At 41.8% G+C, this 16,589-nt stretch overlaps 1 protein-coding gene across 2 annotated transcripts in view; it reads right to left on the reverse strand.

Moving 5' to 3' along the window:
- Nucleotides 1-1,656: 1,656 nt before the first annotated feature.
- TEK (TEK receptor tyrosine kinase) overlaps nt 1,657-16,589 on the reverse strand; it is a 121,737-nt gene continuing 106,804 nt past the window's right edge. For both annotated transcript variants that reach the window (XM_015117580.3, XM_001105270.5), the window contains exons 18-23: nt 16,203-16,316; nt 13,533-13,603; nt 12,485-12,525; nt 11,538-11,634; nt 3,488-3,587; nt 1,657-2,660 (exon numbers count right to left, since the gene is read on the reverse strand). In XM_015117580.3, coding sequence (XP_014973066.3) covers nt 2,586-2,660; nt 3,488-3,587; nt 11,538-11,634; nt 12,485-12,525; nt 13,533-13,603; nt 16,203-16,316 — 498 coding nt within the window. In that variant the 3' untranslated portion in view covers nt 1,657-2,585. The remainder of the gene's footprint in view (nt 2,661-3,487; nt 3,588-11,537; nt 11,635-12,484; nt 12,526-13,532; nt 13,604-16,202; nt 16,317-16,589) is intronic.

Below are 16,589 nucleotides of genomic sequence, written 5' to 3' on the forward strand. Positions count from 1 at the left end.
GTTATCCATGTGACTGAACTGGTATGCAGAGTATGGACTCTAGGGCCCAGAGTACAAACTAGCTCACTATGGCAGTCGCTCCAGTGTCTGAGACATGTGTGGGCCCATTGTAGCCACAGAGCCTGAGACTGGAGCTTGAGGGCTCTTATGAAGTGGCTGCAGCTCAAAGATTGAGGTATGTACAGGATTAGAAGAAATGGTGGCTCCTTTCTTAAAGTGGCTCAACAGCAGCCACTTCTGGGGGTAGAGGTTGTTAGGGATGTACCTTTCATTTTCTAGGGTTCTCCAGTGGGAATGGCTATCTGATACCTCAGTGGCAGGAGATGCTGGTATCCTCTGCAAAGCAGGTCACTGGTGACGACAGTAGTTCTGCTGTGTGGCTCAAACTAAGGCCTCCACCTTTTTTGTTCCTAGACATCTCCTGGTGTATTAGGTATGCTGATCACAATCCTTTCTGTGTGGTTGCTCTTCATTATTGTGCTCCACTGTATTGCTGCAGATCCTATAATGAGTCTTTGCAGTCCCTCTGGGTTGTTATGGTATGTGAATAGTTGTCTGTATTTATTTATTTATTTTGTGTATGTAGGAAGATAAAGGCTGGCATCTCTTAGTCTGCCCTCTTGGCGATGACATGCTGGACCAATATTTCAGTGGCTTTTCCTTCGTGTTTCCATTTAGTTAAGTTCCATTTAGGTACTGTTATAACGAGCAGCTTTTATTTTGCTATGTGTCTTTGCTTGAATATGCTGTTGGGAATAAAGAGTGTTCCGGATGAATTCAGTTGCCTAGTTGTAATTTCTGAATACATAAGAATATGTAAAGTTTGTGCAGCATGTAGAACTACAATATGTTTTAGATTTTTACATTTAAGTCTTTAATCCATCTTGAGTTAATTTTTGCATAAGGTGTAAGGAAGGGATCCAGTTTCATTTTTCTGCATATGGCTAGCCAGTTTTGCTAACACCATTCATTAAATAGGGAATCCTTTCCCCATTGCTTGTTTTTGTCAGGTTTGTCAAAGATCAGATGGTTGTAGATGTGTGGTGTTATTCCTGAGGCCTCTGTTCTGTTCCATTGGTCTATGTATCTGTTTTGGTACCAGTACCATGCTGTTTTGGTTACTGTAGCCTTGTAGTATAGTTTGAAGTCAGGTAGGGTGATACCTCCAATTTTGTTCTTTTTGCTTAGGATTGTCTTGGCTATGCAGACTCTTTTTTGGTTCCATATAAAATTTAAAGTAGTTTTTTCCAATTCTGTGAAGAAAGTCAATGGTGGCTTGATGGGGATAGCATCTTATTTCTATCAGTTACCCTATAGTAAAATTGGTTTCATTATATAGCACTGCAGTTTCCATGAACCTATCAATGGCATTAAGTGAGGACTCTATTTAACATTGTAACACAATTAAAAAGAATTCCAATTCTAAGCCCTTGGTTCACACTGGGAACACTCCCAAAGGTGTACTTCCTGTTGCAAGAAAAAGAACTAGGCAGTAGAATACTTCTAGGAGAATTTTCAATCTGGTAAGTTTCAGATTCCGTATCTAGTGGAGTATACTCGCCAACTACTCCATGTGCTAGGGATGGATAATTTAAAGCATTTTTCTTTAAAGTATAATAAGGACATGTGGCAATAGCTATGAGACACACTCCTGGATGAGACGTGAGTAGGCAAGACATTTATTCACTCATGATATATCCGTGCAAAGTGTGCCTACAGTATACAAGGTAAACTCACAACTCATCAAAACTAAAACTTTTTACAATGTGCAATACATATAGGGATATTAATTCAATATATAAATGTCACATGTCTCCCAAATGTCACCCAGGCTTTCTGTTATTTCTTAAAATATACAAGTCAATATTACCAGAGAAAAGAAAAGAAAAAAATCCCATTATCTTAAACTTATGTATACTTCTCTAAAGATTCTTAGGCTTGTAAGGAATGAGATTTAAGTCTATTTTTAGATGTTAGCATTCTGGACTGACTTGCAGGCTGTGGAAACACAAGACAGTTGTCACATGACTAAACGAAATGGGACTGGCTGCTACAGGCAAGGGATAAAATTGAGAGAGAGGAATCTGAGATTTTTCAGTCTCTTAAATATTAACCTATGTCTTGTTAGAATTCATATATTTCTCTCACTTAACCTTTGCTATCAGGGTCATTGTTAGGTTTATTAACAATATTTTACTTTGACATAGCAAAACATTTAATAGCATTCAAGATAAAGGTAAATATCAAAATATCTAGGACAATAATGAGTTATGCATTATACTAATTGTACTCACGCCTTCCTGTGAAGTCCACATTTTTAAAAAAATATATTATTGCATATGAAACCACAAACAGGCATTCTGATTTCAGCACATTCTTACTCAAAACAGTATATACAGTCCTATTAGAGTCAGAGCATACTATACAGATCCATGCATGGGATCTATAGTGGTGAAGGTCCCAGGTGTACAGCACATATGTACACTTCTATATCACATCTCGTGGCAGAGGCATGCTTTCTCAGCAGGTGTCAAGGGTCTCCCATGCCAGTGAAAGGGAAACAGAGGGCATACAGATGTTCTGTCCTAGGCCGCTTCTTCAGCAGAACAGTCAATTCCTGCATAAGTAAACTTCTCATAAAGCGTGGTATTCACGTAGGTCTGGAAGAATGAGAATGGTTCAGAGACATAGGCTGCTTTGATTCCACCTCTGCCAGCGGCAGTTACAGCAGTACCTTGGTTTGTTTCAACTCAAAATACTAAGCACTTGGGGGATACTTTCTGTCCTCAGTCCCTCTGTTGTATTTGATGACTTTCTTCCTAAAATGCATCCCCTTGCCTTCTGCAAGTAAGATTTCATACTGTATCCTCAGTTTCTGAGCTTGCCTTTCTCACAGTGTCTTATTGGTACCTCCTAATGTGTTCAGCTTCTCTCGGGTTCCTTCCCCTGTCTGAATCTCATCTTCACATCTCTCTGTGTGATCTCGCCTGCATCTCTAGTTGAATTACCACTTGGGTTTTGACCATTTCTTTAAACTACATTTACTTTTCTTTTGATTCCCAGATCAGTATAGCCAACTAACTTCTAGAAATTTTTATGGAATTCCTGACCCTCCTCATAGTAACCTGCAGGTCAAGCTCTGTTGTATACTTGCTGTGTCCTCAGTCAATCACCCACTTCTGAGCCTATTACTTCATCTATAAAATTAAAAGGTCAGGCTATATGACTAAAATTCCTTCTAGCTCTAATAGGCTAATTCTGTATGTTATTCCATTGTGTACATGACTATATCCTGTATAGAAATCTTATTTCCCCCCAAAATTGTAACTTTTTCCAAGTTGCGGGGGTAGGGGGATATCCTTTGTTTCTATAATACTTAGGGCCATGTCAAGAAGAACTTCTTCAATTGTTTCAGTGTTTTTTGTGAACCACCCTGGGCACATCAGGAATTCCAATTAAAGATCTCCTGCCTGACTTTAATACTCACCTTTCGTTCCTCTAACATTCTGTTTAAGGACACCAATATCTGGGCAAATGACGGCCTCTCGTAAGGCTTCTCCCGCCAGCATTGTCTCATTAGATCAAACCTTCGAAAGCAAAAGAATTAAAGGGTTAATTCTATAACTGTGCTTCAGTCCTGGGCATGGCAGGAAAAGAGAATGAAGCCAACCAGTGCATGGTTATAAAGCTTAACCAGCAGAAGACAAAAGTACAGCACCTGGGAAGTTTCTACTAGGCCTCCCACCTCCCTAAGCAAGTCCCATTTCATCTCCCTATAGATTTAGTTCCTACCCTGGGTACTGTTTCTGCAGGATCTTGGTCTCAGCTATTACAATCATCTAGAAAGAACTGGGTATGTGTCTATAGCAGCATTTCCCTTGGAATGCTGCATCTTTCAAAATGTTAGTGTCTCTTAAAAGGCCCATGCTCAAACTTGTAAAATGCCACCCATTGTATCCCCCTTTAAGAGGGAGGACTTTTAGAAGCACTGTCATTAAAAACAAAGCCTGTTTAACCAGGTGTTATGGACTCAATGTTCATGCTACCCAAAAATCATGTGTTGAAACCATGTGATGGTGTTTGAAGGTAGGTAGTTTGGAAGGTGATTAGGCCATGAGGGTAGAACCCTCATGAATGGATTCGTGCCCTTACAGAAAAGGCCTGAAAGAGCTCTTTTGCTCCTTGTACCACATGAGGACACAGCAGAAAGATGGCCATCTATGAACCAGGAAATGGTTTACGGCCACCAAATCTGCCAATGCTTTGATCTTGAATTTCCCAGCTTTCAGAACTGTGAGAAATACTATTTTGTTACAGCAGTCAGAAATGACTAAGACAACAGGTTTAACACGAAGTTTCCAACTTAATTGACCACAGAACTCCTTTCCCCTTGTATCATGTATTTATATCTTGCACAACATGTGAACATAGTTTGGGAAACACTGACTTAAGACAGTGTTTTCTCAATTGTGCTCAGAACTCCTTGTGTGATTAAAATACAGATTTCTGGAACCTGCCCACATGTTGAACAAATGACTCCGGGGAACCCTATGTGCATAGAAGGCTATCAACCATTGGTTTAGGGTGTCACAGATCCCAGAACAGCTTATACTTTAACATAAGTTTCTTAAAGACTAAAAAATCTTCTTACCCCTTATGAAGTGAATCTCAAAAGGTAGAATTTAAGGGACTGTCTAGTGATGGTCCAACTATGTCCAGGTTTTTCCAGGATGGTATGTATGCTTCTTATTCCAGTGATATTAACACCCTCCTTCACTCTTAGAAGTAGCCCCATTTAGACAATAAATTATTTGTTCAACCTAGAGCCTTTCAGTCTTCAAACATGCCAGTTAGCTTCTACCATGGATAGTTCTGGGAATGGTGGTATCACTACAGGTCATTATATTTCCCCTTGGAATAAATCTTACTTTTGAAAGTAATCTTAGTAGAAGCAAGGTTCTAGGCAAGAAAATGTATCTTTTTTTAAATTTTTTTTTTATTATAAGTTCTGAGATACATGTGGAGAATGTGCAGGTTTGTTACATCCGTATACAAGTGCCATGGCGATTTGCTGCACCCATCAACCTGTCATCTACATTAGGTATTTCTCCTAATGCTATCCTATCCCCCAACCTGCCGACAGGCCCCGGTGTGTGATGTTTCCTTCCCTGTGTCCATGTGTTCTCGCTGTTCAATTCCCACTTATGAGTGAAAACATGTGGAGTTTGGTTTTCTTTTCTTACGTTAGTTTCTACCTTCATCCATGTCCCTGAAAAGGACATGAACTCATCCTTTCTTATGGCTGCATAGTATTCCATGGTATATATGTACCACATTTTCTTTATCCAGTCTATCATTGAACAGTGCCACAATAAACCTATGTGTGCATGTGTCTTTATAGTAGAATGATTTATAATCCTTTGGGTATATACCCAGTAATGGGATTGCTGGGGCAAATGGTATTTCTGGTTCTAGATCCCTAAGGAATCACCACACTGTCTTCCACAATGATTGAACTAATTTACACTCCCACCAACAGTGTAAAAGCGTTTCTATTTATACACATCCTCTCCAGCACCTGTTGTTTCCTGACTTTTTAATGATCGCCACTCTAACTGGTGTGAGATGGTATCTCATTGTGGTTTTGATTTGCGTTTCTCTAATGACCAGTGATGATGATCTTTTTTTCTTATGTTGGCTGCATAAATGTCTTCTTTTGAGAAGTGTCTGTCCATATCCTTTGCCCACTTTTTGATGGGGTTGTTTTTTTCTTGTAAATTTGTTGAAGTTCTTTGTGGGTTCTGGATATTAGCCCTTTGTCAGAAGGATAGATTGCAAACATTTTCTCCTATTCTGTAGGTTGCCTGTTCACTCTGATGATCGTTTCTTTTGCTGTGCAGAAGCTTTTTAGTTTAATTAGATCCCATTTGTTAATTTTGGCTTTTGGTGTTTTAGTCATGAAGTCTTTTGCCTGTGCCTATGTCCTGAATGGTATTGCCTAGGTTTTCTTCTAGGGTTTTTATGGTTTCAGATCTTACATTTAAGTCTTTAATCCATCTTGAGTTAATTTTTGTATAAGATGTAAGGAAGAGGTTGAGTTTCAGTTTTCTGCATATGGCTAGCCAGTTTTCCCAACACCATTTATTAAATAGGGAATCCTTTCCCCATTGTTTGTGTCAGGTTTGTCAAAGATCAGATGGTTGTAGATGTGTGGTGTTATTCCTGAGGCCTCTGTCCTATTCCTTTGGTATCTCTGTTTTGGTACTGGTACCATGCTGTTTTGGTTATTGTAGCCTTCTAGTATAGTTTGAAGTCAGGTAGCGTGATGCCTTCAGTTTTGTTCTTTTTGCTTAGGCTCATCTTGGCTATGCAGGCTCTTTTTTGGTTCCACATGAAATTTAAAGTAGTTTTATCTAATTCTGTGAAGAAAGTCAATGATAGCTTGATGAGGATAGCACTGAATCTATAAATGACTTTGGGCAGTATGGCCATTTTCACAATATTGATTCTTTCTTATCCATGAGCTTGGAATGTTTTTCCATTTGTTTGTGTCCTCTTATTTCCTAGAGCAGTGGTTTGTAGTTCTCCTTGAAGAGGTCCTTCACATCACTTGTAAGTTGTATTCCTAGGTATTTTATTCTCTTTGTAGCAGTTGTGAATGAGAGTTCACCCATGATTTGTCTGTTTGTCTGTTATTGGTGTATAGGAATGCTTGTGATTTTTGCACATTGATTTTGTATCCTGAGACTTTGCTGAAGTTGCTTATCAGCTTAAAGAGATTTTGGGCTGAGACGATGGGGTTTTCTAAATCACAGTCACATCATCTGCAAACAGAGACAATTTGACTTCCTCTCTTCCTATTTGAATAACCTTATATCTTTCTCTTGCCTGATTGCCCTGTCCAGAACTTCCAATACTATGTTGATTGAATAGGAGTGGTAAGGGAAGGCATCCTTGTCTTAGGCCAGTTTTCAAAGGGAATGCTTCTAGCTTTTTCCCATTCAGTATGATATTGGCTGTGGGTTTGTCATAAATAGCTCATTATTTTGAGATACGTTCCATCAATACCTAGTTTACTGAGAGTTTTTAGCCTGAGGGGTTGTTGAATTTCCTTGAAGGCTTTTTTTGCATCTATTGAGATAATCATGTGGTTTTTGTCATTGGTTCTGTTTAGATGATAGATTATGTTTATTGATTCACGTCTGTTGAACCAGCCTTCCATCCCAAGGATGAAGCCGACTTCATCATGATGGATAAGCTTTTTGATGTGCTGCTGGATTTGGTTTGCCAATATTTTATTGAGGATTTTCGCATCAATGTTCATCAGGGATATTGGTCTGAAATTTCTTTTTTGTTGTGTCTCTGCCAGGTTTTGGTATCAGGATGATGCTGACCTCATAAAAAGAGTTAGGAAAGATCCCTCTTTTTCTATTGTTTGGAATAGTTTCAGAAGGGATGGTACCAGCTCCTCTTTGTACCTCTGGTAGAATTCGGCTGTGAATCCATCTGGTCCTGGACACTTTTTGGTTGGTAAGCTATTAATTACTGCCTCAATTTCAGAATTTTTATTGGTCTATTCAGGGATTTGACTTCTTCCTGGTTTAGACATAGGAGAGTGTATGTGTCCAGGAATTTATCCATTTCTTCTAGTTTATTTGCGTAGAGGTGTTTATAGTATTCTCTGATGGTAGTTTGTATTTCTGTGGGATCAGTGGTGATATCTCCTTTACCATTTTTTATTGCATCTATTTGATTCTTCTCCCTTTTCTTCTTTATTAGTCTGGCTAGCAGTCTATTTTGTTGATCTTTTCAAAAAACCAGCTCCTGGATTCATTGATGTTTTTGAAGGACATTTTGTGTGTCTATCTCCTTCACTGCTGCTCTGATCTTAGTTATTTCTTGTCTTCTGCTAGCTTTTGAATTTGTTTGCTGTTGCTTCTCTAGTTCTTTTAATTGTGATGTTAGGGTGTCGATTTTAGGTCCTTCCTGCTTTCTCTTGTGGGCATTTAGTGCTATAAATGTCCCTCTACACACTGCTTTAAATGTGTCCCAGAGATTCTGGTACGTTTTGTCTTTGTTCTCACTGGTTTCAGAGAACATCTTTATTTCTGCCTTCATTTCATTATTAATGAAATTAGTCATTCAGGAGCAGGTTGTAATTGTGCAGTTTTGAGTGAGTTTCTTAATCCTAAGTTCTAATTTGATTGCTCTGTGGTCAGAGAGACTCTTATGATTTCTGTTCTTTTGGATTTGCTGAGGAATGTCTAACTTCCAATTATGTGGTCAATTTTAGAGTAACTGCAATGAGGTGCTGAGAAGAACACATATTCTGTTGATTTGGGGTAGAGAGTTCTGTAGATGTCTATTAGGTCCACTTGTTCCAGAGCTGAGTTCAAGTCCTGAATATCCTTGTTAATCTGTCTAATATTGACAGTGGGGAGTTAAAGTCTCCCACTATTATGTGGCAGTCTAAGTCTCTTGGTAAGTCTCAAAGAACTTGCTTTATTAATCTGGGTGCTCCTGTATTGGGTACATATATATTTAGGATAGTTAGCTCTTCTTGGTTGTATTGATCCCTTTACCATTATGTAATGGCCTTCTTTGTCTCTTCTGATCTTTGTTGGTTTAAAATCTGTTTTATCAGAGGGCAACCCCTGCTTTTTTTGCTTTCCATTTGCTTGGTAAATATTCTTCCATCCCTTTATTCTGAGCCTATGTGTGTGTGTGTGTGCATGTGAGATGGGTCTCCTGAATACAGCACACTGATGGGTCTTGACTCTTTATCCTATTTCCCAGTCTGTGTCTTTTACTTAGGGCATTCAGCCCATTTACATTTAAGGTTAATATTATTATGTGTGAGTCTGATCCTGTCATTATGATGCTAGCTGGTTATTTTGCCTGTTAGTTGATGCAGTTTCTTTGTAGTGTCAATGGTCTTTAGATTTTGATATATTTTTGCAGTAGCTGGTACCAGGTTTTCCTTTCCATGTTAGTGCTTCCTTCAGGAGCTTTTGTAAGGCAGGCCTGGTGGTGACAAAATCCTTCACTTATGAAGCATAGTTTGGCTGGATATGAAATTCTGGGTTGAAAATTCTTCTAAGAATGTTGAATACTGGCCCCCACTCTCTTCTGGCTTGTAGGGTTTCTACAGAGAGATTTGCTGTTAGTCTGATGGGCTTCCCTTTGTGGGTAACCTGACCTTTCTCTGGCTGCACTTAACATGTTTTCTTTCATTTCAACCTTGATTAATCTGACGATTATGTGTCTTGGGGTTGTTCTTCTCAAGGAGTATCTTTGTGGTGGTCTCTGTATTTCCTCAATTTGAATGCTGATCAGTCTTACTAGGTTGGAGAAGTTCTCCTGGATAATATCCTGATGAGTGTTTTCCAACTTGGTTTCATTCTCCCCATCACTTTCAGGTACACCAATCAAACATAGGTTTGATCTTTTCACATAGTCCCATATTTCTTGGAGGCTTTGGTCATTCCTTTTCATTTTTTTCTCTAATCTTGTCTTCATGCTTTATTTAAGTTTATCTTCAATATCTGATATCCTTTCTTCCACTGGATCCATTCAGCTATTGATACTGTGTATGCTTCGCGAAGTATTCATGCTGTGTTTTTTAGCTCCATCAGGTCATTTATGTTCTTCTCTAAACTGGTTATTCTAGTTGCAATTTGTCTAACCTTTTATCAACGTTCTTAGCTTCCTTGCATTGTGGGTTAGAATATGTTCCTTTAGCTTGAAGGAGGTTGTTATTACCCACTTTCTAAAGCCTACTTCTGTCAATTTGTCAAACTCATTCTCTATTCAGTTTTGTTCCCTTGCTGGTGAGGAGTTGTGATCCTTTGGAGGAGAAGAGGCATTCTGGGTGGAATTTTCAGCCTTTTTGCACTGTTTTCCCCTCATTTTTGTGGATTTATCTATCTATGATCTTCGGATGGGGTTTTGGGGTGGAGGTCCTTTTCCTTTCTGTTTGTTTTCCTTCTGACAGTCAGGCCCCTCTGCTGAAGGTCTGCTGGAGTTGGCTAGAGGTCCACTCCAGACCCTGTCTGCCTGGGTGTCACAAGTGGAGGCTGCAGAACAACGAAGATTGCTGCCTGTTCCTTCCTATGGAAGGTTTGTCCCAGAGGGGCACTTGCCAGATGCCAGCTAGTACTCTCCTGTATGAGGTGTCTTGTCAACCCCTGCTGGGCTGGGAGGTGTCTCCCAGTCAGGAGGCACAGGGGTCAGGGACCCACTTGAGGAGGCAGTTTGTTCCTTAGCAGAGCTCGAGTGCTGTGCTGGGAGATCTGGTGCTCTCTTCAGAGGTGGCAGGCAGGAATATTTAAGTCTGCTGAAGCTATGCCAATAGTGGCCCCTACCACTAGGTACTTTGTCCCAGGGAGATGGGAGTTTTATCTATAAGCCCTTGACGGGTGCTGCTGCCTTTTTTTCAGAGATGCCCTGTCCAGAGAGCTGGAATCTAGAGATGCAGTCTGGCTACAGTGGCTTTGCAGAGCTTGGTGGGCTCTGCCCAGTTTGAACTTCCCTGGGGCTTTGTTTACACTGTGAGGAGAAAACCAGCCTACTCAAGCTTCAGTAATCGGGGATACCCCTCCTCCAACCAAGCTGGAGCATCCCAGGTTGACTTCATACTGCTGTGCTGGCAGCAAAGGATTTCAAGCCGGTGGATCTTAGCTGGGTGGGATCCACTGAGCTAGACCACTTGGCTCCCTGGCTTCAGCTCCCTTTCCAGGGGACTGAATGGTTCTGTCTCACTGGTGTTCCAGGTGCCACTGGGGCAAGGAAAAAAAGCTAAAAAAAAAAAAAAAAAAAAAAAAACAACTCCTGCAGCTAGCCCTAAACGGCCGCCCAGTTTTGTGCTTGTAACCCATGGCCCTGTTGGCATAGGCACCAGAGGGAATCTCCTCTTCTGCAGGTTGCAAAGACTGTGGGAAAAGTTTAGTATCTGGGCTGGAATGCACCATTCCTCCCGGCACAGTCCCTCACATCTTCCCTTGGCTAGGGAGGGAGTTCCTCGACCCCTTGTACTTCCTGGATGAGGTGACACCCCACCCTGCTTCAGCTCACCCTCTGTGGGCTGCACCCACTTTCTAACCAGTCCCAAGGAGATGAGCTGGGTACCTCAGTTGGAAATGCAGAAATCACTTGCCTTCTGAGTTGATCTTGCTGGGAGTTGCAGACCAGAGCTGTTCCTTTTCAGCCATCTTGCCAGCCCAAAAATGTATCTTTCTTAATGAAAAACTTCACGAATTTATTTCAGGTTTTTCTGCATTTGTTGCCCTTCCTCATTTCAACCTTCCCAAGAGTCATTAAATGCCTCCTAAATTTCTATGCCTGTAAAGCTAATACTCCTTGTGTATTACATAACAGTATTAGTATTGGGAACCCCCCTACTTCTATTCACCTATTTGGGATCTCTGTGTGTAGGTGTTTGTGTATACCAGTTGACTTTGTTAAAGTCAGCTGGCCCCAGAAACACACAAGAGGAAGGAAGGTAAGACAAAATAGCCCCAGGATGAGGCCTGACTTACACCTCATCATCACAGTTCAGGGGTTTCTCCAGTCTGTAGCCCTGGGGCAGCTTCTCATAGAGTTCTGCACAAGTCATCCCGCAGTAGGGTGTGCCTCCTGGAAGACAAACAGTGCCACTCTAAGTCCTCTCTGGCACGAAAAGCAATGCTTCCTGTCCAGGGGTTCTAAAGCTAAGGGGCCAGGAGGAAGACATGGTATGTCACAGGAGAGTGAACATGCTGCATGCCTCCCTTGGCAAACCCACCACTCATCAAAACTGGACTTACACTACAGAGTATGCCAAAGCATCATCATTGCTTCAGGGGAAGGAACCACCCCCGGCTTCCTCAATTCAGTGCCAGTTCTCTTCCCTAAGTCTCCCCACACACAGCACATCTATTATACCAATAATATTAACCTTTTTGTCTGATTGGAAGCCTGTAGTTTTATAATTCATATTTTAATTATAAAAGCAATGCATATTTATTGTAGAATTTTTTAAGTTTTGAGATACATGTGCCATGGTGGTCTGCTGCACCTATTGACCCATCATCTAGGTTTTAAGCCCCACATGCATTAGGTATTTGTCGTTATTCTGTCCTTCCCCCCGACAGGCCTTGGTGTGTGATGTTCCCCTCCCTGTGTCCATGTGTTCTCATTGTTCAACTCCCACTTATGAGTGAGAACATGTGGTGTTTGGTTTTCTGTTCCTGTGTTAGTTTGCTGAGGAGGATGGTTTCCAGCTGCATCCATGTCCCTGCAAAGGACATGAACTAATTCTTTTTTATGTCTGTGTAGTATTCCATGGCGTATATGTGCCACATTAAAAACATGAAGAATAAAATTATTACCTTTCTGTGTAGGGCCTTCTAGTTTTTTTAAATATGCAATATTGATAAAACTAGGATCAGTATACATGAAATTGTTATATATTTTCTGGCATGTATATTTTAACATAGATACTCACCTAAGCTGACAATCTCCCATAGTAACACACCGTAGGACCATCTGCAGGAGGGACAAGTGTGAAACCAACAATCAGCAAACAGAGTCACCACTCATTTTCCTGCCCCCAAAGCCAGGGAGACCCACCCTGTCTGAGAAAAGGAAACGTTACATGTCTACATCCTAGGATAGGCCCATGCACACAGTGTGGGTTTCTCTTCTCTTAGCTCAACGGAAAGGTTACAACAAAGAAATAGTGTTCACTTTGCCAGAGCCCCCAAATCACTTTAACCAGAGACTCCAAGGTGGTACTGTCCAAAACAGATGAAATGTTTTGGAGCTTGACAGATCTGAGTTAAATCCAATCTCTGCCATCCAATTATGTGACCTGGAAAAAGCTGCTGAACCTCTTGGGACCTCTTAGTATATTCTTACAAAAGTGGGGACAATAATCCTTGCCTTAAAGTTATGCAGAGAAACATAAAAAGCACCTTGCAGACAGTGAGGACACAGCAATTGCCCACCCCCTCTTCATCCCCAGGCATCAGCAAAACCCCTTGGACAAGTCACCACCACCCTCGCGGCCTTGGTTTTTCATCCTGGAAATGGGGTGCAAGGCAAGATGACCTAAATCTCAAGCCTACCCTTCCTTCCACCGCCAGCCTCTGATGCATCACTGCAGGCTGCAAGCAGAGACGCCCCTGACTGTCTGGCCTTATTTTGTCCCCAGCAGCTATTCTGGATTGCTTCCTCTGATCTAGGTCTGGGAGAGGAGCCACAGGAAGGCCAGTATGTCCCTTCCTGTTGAGTCCGAGAATTCACAACTCGAAGCACAATGCAGAATACACAACTTCAGTATGCAGAGTGAAATCCAAAACCTGCCACCAGTGATTCTGCACTCTGGAAACCGTCTACTCTGCGGCTTTATTCTGTTACTTTATTTCCTGGGTTTTTTGGTTACCTTTGTTCCCGAGAGGTACAGGACATTCCTGCTTCTTTTTAAAACCTCTGTCAACTATATGTTTCTGGGAGGGGAAAAAAAATCCCTTGGCAATAAGCAGCTTACTTACACATCACTGTTCGTTGTGTACACACTGTAATTCAGTGACTCGATGGCCATCCAGCGCACTGGGAGCCTTCCCTGGAGAGAACAAAGTGAGATGTCACTTAAGTGGGACAGGGTCTTTATGAGGCTCTCAGCCTGCCTGAGCTGTGGCTCCACAAAGCCCATCGGGAACCTCATAGGCAGGGCAGACTCAGACATCATTGCTTTGTGTATGTCCCAGCTACATGTGTGTTTTCAAATTTCAAAACATGCAAATAGCGCAGGTCCTATTTATCTTCAGGGTTCAGCAGTTTTATATGAATTGAAGTGTGAGTGTGCACGCATGGTAGTCGGTCATTCCTTATTCACCTTATAGCCCTCAGAGGCACTCTGAGGTTTAGAAAGGAGAGACAGGCATAGACACTGAGTGAGAATTTAACTGTATTAATAATGTGGAAAAGGGAAATGGAGGCACTGAGGTATGGTGAAGAGAACAACTGTGCCTGGAGATGATGGAGGGAGATTCTCCAGAGGACGGGACATCCCAGCATGGTTCTGTAAGTCGTTTAGGTGTCATTAGGTGGATGGGAGAGGAAAGAGCATCTCTAGACAAGGGGAACAGTGTGCATATATAACAGTAGAGATTGAGATGATTTGTAGCTTACGTAGTGTAGTTTATGTTGGGTTTGGAGACACATACCCATACTTTGGATGCTGGTCCTGACTGCCTCCAGGCTGTCCCCATATCTTGGCTTACTGATCCCAGGCTAGGCAAAATGAGATGTGACTGGATGTTGTAAAGCTTGACTTTAAAGTTTTATTCCTGGTTTCCTCAAAGTCTCTATGATTTGGGGCTCCCTTCCTATCTACTCATTCAAGAATCATAAGGTTGGTCATCAAGAGGTTGATCCCTCCCTCCCAGGGATTTGTCCAAACTTGCTACACTGCATCCTTCTTGCAGGGAACTTGCTCCTCTCCAATCCTTCTTTCTTCCCCCTTCCCTCAACCTGGGCCTTTCCTCCCCAGCCCCAAGGTGCTAAAGAACACCTTTAACCCTGTTTAGTCTATTGTAAGATCGAGTCAAGCCCTGATAGGTGCTCTCCCCCTGTAAATAACCCCAATATTGCAGAAATGCCAAGCAAACCCATGCTAGCCTTGGGGAGCTGAGGAGAGCATCCAAATAGAATGGGTAGGTTGTGGGGTTAACCTGTGTTATCCCTCCACCTTCTCACCCAGGGCACCCACATCCCGTAAGCGCTGGAGTAAAGCAGGGAAAAGGATTTCAGGAAGGAGATTTGAAGACACCAGGTGGTCAGGGAGGAGTTGGGAGAGCCGGAGTAGGTAGGTGACTGGTGGATTCTGCTTCTTTAAGAAAACAAGTCCACCCCTGCTCCAGAGAAGCATCTGCCTTGAGTGGGTCTGAAAAGGTTAGGCAGAAAAGCATCACCTGGAAGCCAGCCCTCAGGGAGGCACACGTGGCTTCTGAAAGCGCTATGTTGATAAGCATGCAGGGCCCTCGAAGAGCCAAAGGGACCCCACTTCACACCCTCATCAGAAAAGAGTGTGGAAAGATCCAAAATGATTATGTTCACTGTGGTTGTAGCTATGTGAAAGGGTGTATGCTGTGGAAGGCGATAAGCCAAAAATGAAAAAAATATATATGCCAAGGTGGTGAATTATGGGTGATTTCCTTTCAAAATGTTCTTGAGTATTGTTTTATCTTCTCAGTAACTAGATAAGTGTGATGAAAAAAAAGGAAGCCTGGAATTGAGAATAAATGCAGGAACCTGAGCCTTGCTAAGAGACAATTTGGTGTGCCCACAAAAATGAAAAGACTGCCTATACCTCATGACAACTGGAGCCATCCCAAGAAAGCTGGGCCAAAGTAATGTTCATCAGACCTAAAAAAGGGAGAGCCATCCACCACAGTAGACCTGCCAGACACATGGAAAGGCTGCAGGGCTTGTCATCCCTGAGGCCCTGCGTTCTGCCCACCCCAGGAAAACAGAGGATGGTGAATTTCCTCCACACAGCTCTAACATGCAGGGATGTGGTACTTCTAGGACTATGTGATTCTAGACTGGGCACCAAAAGCAGAATGAGTATCTCTCTTCCTCTAAGACTGTATGGTTAGGTTCTCCCGCAATCTTGTACTTAAAGATAAAATATTACTGTTTGGGAGAGTGGATTTTGGGCTTGAACAGTGACTTGACCACTGAAGTTTCAGTGAAGAGAGAAATCTTAGATGAGCCTGTAGAAGTTATGAATTTCTCTATAGAGCCTCCTGGTGATTTAGAAACCATTTAGTTTGTTTCCTTGATTTTTGGAAAATATGTTCATCTTTTTCCTCGCTACATCGGTTGTGCATGAAAGGGGATTGTGCAAGCTCCTCAGAGGTTTCCGAATGAGATGCCTTGGGGTCTGAACTGGATAGAACCAAGACCTCAAACCACTAGGCTTGAATATTCAATTACTTGGTCACACATGACAGTGCCTTCTTCATTAGTAATACAGACGCTGCAACCATGTTAGGAATGAACATTTAGAAAGAATGTTTCCCAGGGCACACAGTATCTACTGGGACACACAGTGAGATGCTTTAGTCACCATAGAGCACTGACAGTCTAGAAGCGACATCAGGAGAGCGGGGAGTACCTCGGAAAGGATGCGATCAGTGTCCATGTCCTGTACTTACCATTGTCTTTTTCACATACACCTCTTGACCTCGGGACAATCCAAAATCTGCTATTTTTGCCACATAGTTTTCACCAACTAAAATGTTTCTGGCAGCCAGATCCCTGTGGATAAACTGAGAGTTTTGAAAACATTATGTATTTTCAGCCTAATGAAAGCCCCAGGGCTGAAAACTTTGGGGAATAGGAAAGAAAACAATAGCATAAAAAAGGATTTTAAAAAGGCACAATCCAGTTCCCCTTAAAGTTCCCCTCCAGAATTCCCTGGTAATGGAATGGATTCTGCCAAATGACACACCACATCTTGGCAGAAGAATTTCAGAAAATGAACAAATAAAAAACACAGGTTGTTAAGTCCTCCAGCTGTAATGTAGTGTGTGTCTGTTGCT

This window comes from Macaca mulatta, chromosome 15, assembly GCF_049350105.2.
Source record: "Macaca mulatta isolate MMU2019108-1 chromosome 15, T2T-MMU8v2.0, whole genome shotgun sequence".
Classification (NCBI taxonomy): domain Eukaryota; kingdom Metazoa; phylum Chordata; class Mammalia; order Primates; family Cercopithecidae; genus Macaca; species Macaca mulatta.